This window comes from Prosopis cineraria, unplaced genomic scaffold, assembly GCF_029017545.1.
Source record: "Prosopis cineraria cultivar Desert tree isolate PC_DT_omini unplaced genomic scaffold, ASM2901754v1 PC3, whole genome shotgun sequence".
NCBI lineage: Eukaryota > Viridiplantae > Streptophyta > Magnoliopsida > Fabales > Fabaceae > Prosopis > Prosopis cineraria.
The window spans coordinates 15,736,058-15,742,594 of NW_026555334.1; the positions used below are offsets into that span (position 1 = coordinate 15,736,058).

Below are 6,537 nucleotides of genomic sequence, written 5' to 3' on the forward strand. Positions count from 1 at the left end.
TGCTTGAATAAACTTACTTAGATATCTCTAACTTCAACATATTAATTTTTAAAGAATAATATTGATAAATAATTATACAAATATCATGAATAGAAACATAAAGAATAAAACAATTAATATCAATGTGACAAAAAAATTCAAATTAATAGTATATTTTGTCTATTTCTAACTTTGTTCCATGAACATATTAAAAAAATTGAAAAAAAAAGTTATTTCTCTCTAATTATATAACTGTTAAAAACGAAAAGAAAAGTTTTTTTTTAATACAAAACCACATAAATAAATAAATTCCTAACAGAAATTAACATGCACGCTACCATTAGTTGCTGAGTGACATACCGGGCAATTGTGACTCCTGGACCCACCCTTGTACACAAACTCACACGCCTGCATGGTAGCAACAATATTGATTCCCTCACACCACAATTGCCACACAACGTCTCACAACTTCTTCTGCCGCTGGCCGTGTCCTTCCCGGCCTCCGCCGTCCACTGTCCTTCACCATTGCTTCTGCAGCACGACTTGACATCATCCACCTCCGCTGCCGCTGTGACAGTGTGGTGGTGTTGGCCCTCGCTAACGTGCGCCGCCAGCACCTGTTCCAAGTTGCAGCGCAGTGAATTGGCGGTTGATTCATTGCTTTCCGCCAATTCCTTCCATATTTGGTTCTCTTGGGTTAGGATTTTGACTCTTTCTTGAAGAACCCAATTCAGCTTTCTAATTTTCTGAATCTCTTCGTCTTTTTCTTTCAGTTTCTTCATCATCACTTCTTGGATTGCTGAATGCAACACTGTCAATTGTCTCATTCTCTGTTCCTCTAACTCCATCCTCACATTGTCGGCCTGTTTCCAAAATCACAAGACCACACGTTAATTCCAGAAACTAATTAATCGATTCGTCGTTTCAGGAAAAAAAAAAAACAAAGAACAGAACATCGAGATTAATCAATTACATGTTGGGCAATGAGGAGGTCGATTTCGGATTGCTGGTTGTGGATGTGAGGAAGAAGGTCCTGATCGAGAAATGGCCACGAATTAGCAGAAGGCAATTTGGTGTTGCTAGTATCGTTGATTTCAATGGTTAACTGGTCCCTGGATCGCTTTCTTGACGACGAGAAATTGTAGGTGAGGCCACTATCGTCCTTGTTCATGGAGGTTTTAGCAGAACTCGGATCACAGAGAGTGGATTGGTAAAACGGGAAGACAGATTGATGAGCCATTGCTGAAGCAGCAGGCAGAGGCAGATCGGAATAATCCATCTGAGCATTTTGTATCCCACCGATTACCCGATTCGCTCTGAAATCAATTAACAGATTAATCAGTACAGAAAGGTGAAGACCAGAAAGAATCGATTCGTGTATTGATGTGTGTGTAGAGTACCTGTCATTGAGAAATTGAGAAGAGAAGAAATTGATATGCCGAGCTTCAACTTTTCAGTGACTGTTGGTTCCTGCGGGCGTTCTGGAAACAGAGAGAACAAGAAGAGAGGAAGATGAAGAGCATGCGCCCAGGGGAGGGGGAGGGGTTTAAGTGGATTGCGAATGAGTGAATAGGACAGGTTAGGCCTGGGCATTTGTTGGGGGCGTTTTAGGAGGAGAGACTCAAGCGCATGATTATGGTCCTAGAGAGAGAGATGTAGGAAGCACTGAGCAGTTATAAAATTATAAAACAATGTTGAAAGAATTTCATTTTTTTCAAAATATTCTGTATTGTTTAAAAATATAAAATATTTTTAATTAAATATCACTTCTTAATAAAATAATTATTTATTTTTAAATTAATTTTATCTTTTTATATTTACTCTTATTAAATACTTCACAATAAATATAAGTTATTATCAATAAGGATATTTTTAAAAAAAACTATAATTATACCTCAAAAGACTTAACAGAAGGAGTATAAAACAATTTAAAAAATAAAATTTTATTAATAATATTTTTTAATATTATCATTTAATTAGAGAGAATTAAAATGATATTGATTAAGTGTGTAGAAGTATTTTTACAAATTTATAATCTTATTTTAAAAAATATTGTAAAAATTTATTATTGTGTTTTATTAATATGCATAATATTATCTTAAATTATCTTATAATTCAAATTATAAAAAAAAATACTACATATACTATTGGACAAAAATATTAAAATTAAATACAAAAATCTTGAGTTCATAGTTTTTGTCAAATTCCTTTTTTTAATATTTTCTTTATTACTTACAGTCCTAAATTATAAAACAATTAAAGATAATATTACATATATTAATAAATCTCAATAATAATAATTTCTAGACTTACCTTTTCTAAAATAAATCTATGAGCTTTTAAAAATATCTCTACATGCTACTTAATTATTATACTACAGTATCATTTTAATTTTTTTTTTACTTGAATTGTAAGATTAGAAAAGCTTTAATAACAAAACATTATTTTTTTAAATTATATTATATTTTTTATAAAAATTATTTTAAAATTTGTCTTATAATTTAAAAAGGAGAGCATATTATCTTTCTCTCATTTGAAATTTAATAATTTATTATTTTATATAATGCCCCCCTACTTTAAAGTGGATGCAGTACCTTTATACTTGACAAATATCTAAATTATTTATTAAAAATAAAAAAATTTTAATGGTGGGATTGGATTAATTCAAATTTAAATTAAATTCCTCATTTAAATATATAAAAATTTATAGATTGAAATGTGATTTCATTTTTTTTATATTTTTTTAATAATTTTAAATTCTTTCTATACCTAATCATTTAAATACCTGGTCATTTTAAATTTTTCATTCTTTTCATGTTTTTACTAGTAATGTCTATATAATTTTTTTATGTCTTTTTTTTTCATTTCTTATCAATTGAAAAATACAAAAAAAAACTCATCATTTCAAATTTTTCATTTTTTAAAATTTCAACTCATCTTTCTTTTTCATTTTAAAAAATTTTTAAATATCTAAATAAAAAATTTTAAATACATGAATTTTAAATATAAGATTTGAAATCTAAAAATCAAATCAATATCCACCAATACAAAAGCTACCTAAAAAATTTGTGGATTTGAGAATATCTAAATTGTCAAATACATTAAGTGATGATAGATGTGTTTGATTCTTACCCATAAACTTCAACGTTTGATTCTTACCCATAAACTTCAACATGAACGTAAATCAATATAAATATATAATCAGTACGCAAAATGAAGGGAAAAGTTAAAAACATTCGATGCCAAATATTGCAATTTTAAACCCCATCTTTGCAAAGCACATGGTTTAATTTATTATACTGTATGTGGTAAAATTGTGAATGTTCATTTAATTAAATGTTTTTTAAGAAGGCATTTGACATTGAAACAACTTTCTGTCAAGATCTTGAATTAATTTTTTGAATTTATTATTTTTATATTTTTAATTTATAAAATTATGTCAATTCACTCATGAACTCAGATTAAATCAAACTAATAAGTTAACTATACAAGTTTACCATTATTATATTTCTAACTTACAAAATTATATTAGCTTACTTATAAACTCGGATGATATGCAAACTTAATTAATTTTGCTATACTTTTAAATTTTTTATTGAGTTGAGTGAATTAAATATATACTATATAAAATTCAGTTCATAGAAGCAGTAAGACTCAGTTTGACAAAAAATAAAATTCAAAAAGAAAAAAATAATATTTATAAAAATACAAAAAATAAATTGCCCTATTTTAAAATTTTTATGTTGAGTAGGATAATTTATTAATTAGATAAATTTAATTTTAATAATTTATATTTAAAATATATTTAAATTAAATTATGATTATATTTTATATTTTAATTATTTAATTTTTTATTTTTAATAACTATTTATTAATAAAAAATATTATTCATAAGTTTAAAATTTGAATTTATATTTCCATCACCGGTTAGACCGGCGAATTTGACCGTGGCATAGTAACTTATTGTGGCCCACGTATTTTGCAATTTATGTCAAGGACATTAAAGTAAATGACCGATTCATGTTCCTTCTTTGTTTCTCGTTCTTTGTCCTGCTGCCTCAGTTTCTCTCGTGCCTCATCGAACCCCGCGCAGTCTCGCTCCGGCACGAAACAACAAGAACGTGGCGCGTTGAATGGACGACACGGCTCAAAGAGTTCCTCCAAAATAGATTTATCTAAAATAAGTTCCATGTATGATAAGTAAAGAAGATTGTTTTAATTATTACTTCTTTCAATGCTTAATATAAAATGAAATTAACAAATTTTGTATTTATTTAAAAAATAATAGTTAAAATTTTAAAATTAATAAATAATATTCTCTCATTTAAAATGTAAGATATTTTTTCAGAAGTTGGACGTTTAAAAATTTTATATTTATATAAAGTATTTTTATTTTTAGTCTTTTAAGATTTAATTATTTCTCTTTTTTTTCAAAAGAGTCTCTATTAAATAAATCAATATTTATTTTAGAGTAAAACACTTTATTAAATATAGGTAAATATAAAAAGATAGGATTAATTTGAAGATAAGTAACTACTTTAATGGAAGGTAAGATTCGATTAAAAATGTCTTATTTTTTAATAGAGGAAGTATGTAGTTTTTAATTTTAATTTTTTATAATTAATATTAATAATTAATAATTATATCAAATTGTTGTTTAGAAATTTAAATGATAATAGATATATAAAAAGTAAATTTAAAAATATTAATTATTTTAAATTCCATCTTATATTTAAGACACCTTTTAAACTTCATGTTATACCAAGGACACTAAAAATATAATGATAGAGTAGTATTTCATCAACCAGGAAGTGAGTAGAGATGATAATTCAGACGAGCTGAACTTATCCAGGTTGGGTTCATTTGAATTGGGTTTGAAATATCCTCCCTTCTTAGAAAAACCCTATAGCCAAGCGCAGCCCTAATTTTTATCAGCCAGGTTCAGGCTGACCTGTCCGACTTGGCTAAAATTTATAGAGTTGAAACTTTTAGTAGTTAGACTTATTTTGATCGGGCTTATTCAGATTTGATTTAAAATGTTCTACCATCTTAAAAAATTCATGTAATCAAGCTTAATCTTAATTTTTTTAGATGAGTTTAGATTGATCCTTCAGGTTTTGCCCGAGTTACTAGCCTTAACAGTGAGTAGCCCCGTCATTATTATATTATAGAGAAAGACTGCAAGAGGGAAAGAGATAGGGAAAATGACAATCAAGTCTTTAGAGAAAGAATGCAAGAGGGAAAGAGATAGGAAAAATGACAATCAAGTCTCAAAAGACTAATTTTATACCAATTAGGTCCCAAATAATCGTAAAAGGCCAATGAAGTCCCTGAGTCTTTAAGTGGTATTTTGATGTCATAGGAAAACACCAAAACACCCTTCTTCAAGTAAAATGCTCGATTTCTTCTCTGCCCGAATGAGTTCCCTGTGTGCGATACAATGAGCTCTCGTCTCTGGGTCAGCCTTCTTGAATCGAACGAGTTCCCTGTGTGCGACACGATAAGCTCTCTTCTTTGGGTCAACGTTCTTGAACGAAACGAGTTCCTTGTGTGCGACGTGACAAGCTCTCTTCTCTGGGTCAGCCTTCTTGAAGTAAGTCTAAAATGCTCAGTTTCTTCTCTACCTTACTGACGATTTCTCGTGTATGTGATGAGCTCTCTTCTCTACCCTAGTGACAAGCTCTGTTTTGATCTTCTTTGCCATAGTGAGGAGCTATTTTGATTGATTGACCAGAGGGAAGCTTCTCTACTCTGGCGTGAGCTCTTTCAATTAATTGATAGGAGAAAAGCTTCTCTGCCTTGACGCGAGCTGTTTTGATTGACTTGTCAGAGGATATACTATTCGTCGTCTCTTCTCTGTTTTCTCTCTGTCCTTTCTTGAAGGACTGTATGTCATTCATATGCTTATGTCTTCTTGCATAAGATATGGTTTTGCATTAATTTCACATAACCTTCACATCTGTTACTGTTTATGTTGTGTCTGACTGTCCTTAAGCTGCCTGAATATTTTGGCTTCGAACATATGTTCTCCAAGTCAGAAGAAGTATGTATGAATCTTTCAACAGGGAAATTTTCTTAGTTTCTATCTTTTCTATATTGGAATTGAGCTTGGGGATATTTGATTTGGCTGGTGGACTTTGGCTCTTCATCATATTTGGATTTTGGGGAATTTGCTAATGAAAGATGGTCTAGTAATTTTGTGCTATTTTGAAACTAGTTTGTGTTATGAACTCATTTTAGTGAATGCAAGTGACTTTATCCAATAGTAATTAGCATTTGATCATGCTGTTTTGCATTTTATTAACTTTAAAGGTCTATATCAAGGTGCAAATTGGTCAATTCATCAACTTTGCAATGTTTTTATGCAAATAGTTGTTTAAATGTAGGCTTACAGTTTAAGAATTGTAATAATCATGAATGCAAACATCAAACTGATCAAAGGCTGATAATGTAGAAATAAAATGTTGCTTAAAATGCAAGAATAATGAATATTTATTGACTCAGACTAACTGGAGCAATCATTTTGATTTTGTTTAAGTTAAATTGTCAATTTGGTTA

The 6,537-nt window shown here is 29.4% G+C and overlaps 1 protein-coding gene across 1 annotated transcript; it reads right to left on the reverse strand.

Annotated features, from left to right (window-relative positions):
* Positions 1-232: 232 nt before the first annotated feature.
* Positions 233-1,524, reverse strand: LOC129304703 (E3 ubiquitin-protein ligase BOI-like). The gene is made up of 3 exons (XM_054944460.1): positions 1,380-1,524; positions 953-1,295; positions 233-842 (listed from the first exon to the last, which is right to left on the reverse strand). The coding sequence occupies exons 2-3, from the start codon at positions 1,256-1,258 to the stop codon at positions 261-263; spliced, it is 888 nt and encodes a 295-aa protein (XP_054800435.1). The 5' UTR covers positions 1,259-1,295; positions 1,380-1,524; the 3' UTR covers positions 233-260.
* Positions 1,525-6,537: the final 5,013 nt, after the last annotated feature.

Excerpts from the sequence above, each read along its gene's own strand:
- LOC129304703 (XM_054944460.1), bottom strand. The coding sequence starts at position 1,258 with ATGGATTATTCCGATCTGCCTCTGCCTGCTGCTTCAGCAATGGCTCAT. Across the intron at positions 843-952 it reads ACCTCCTCATTGCCCAACAT|GCCGACAATGTGAGGATGGA; the intron begins GTAATTGATTAA and ends TTTTGGAAACAG.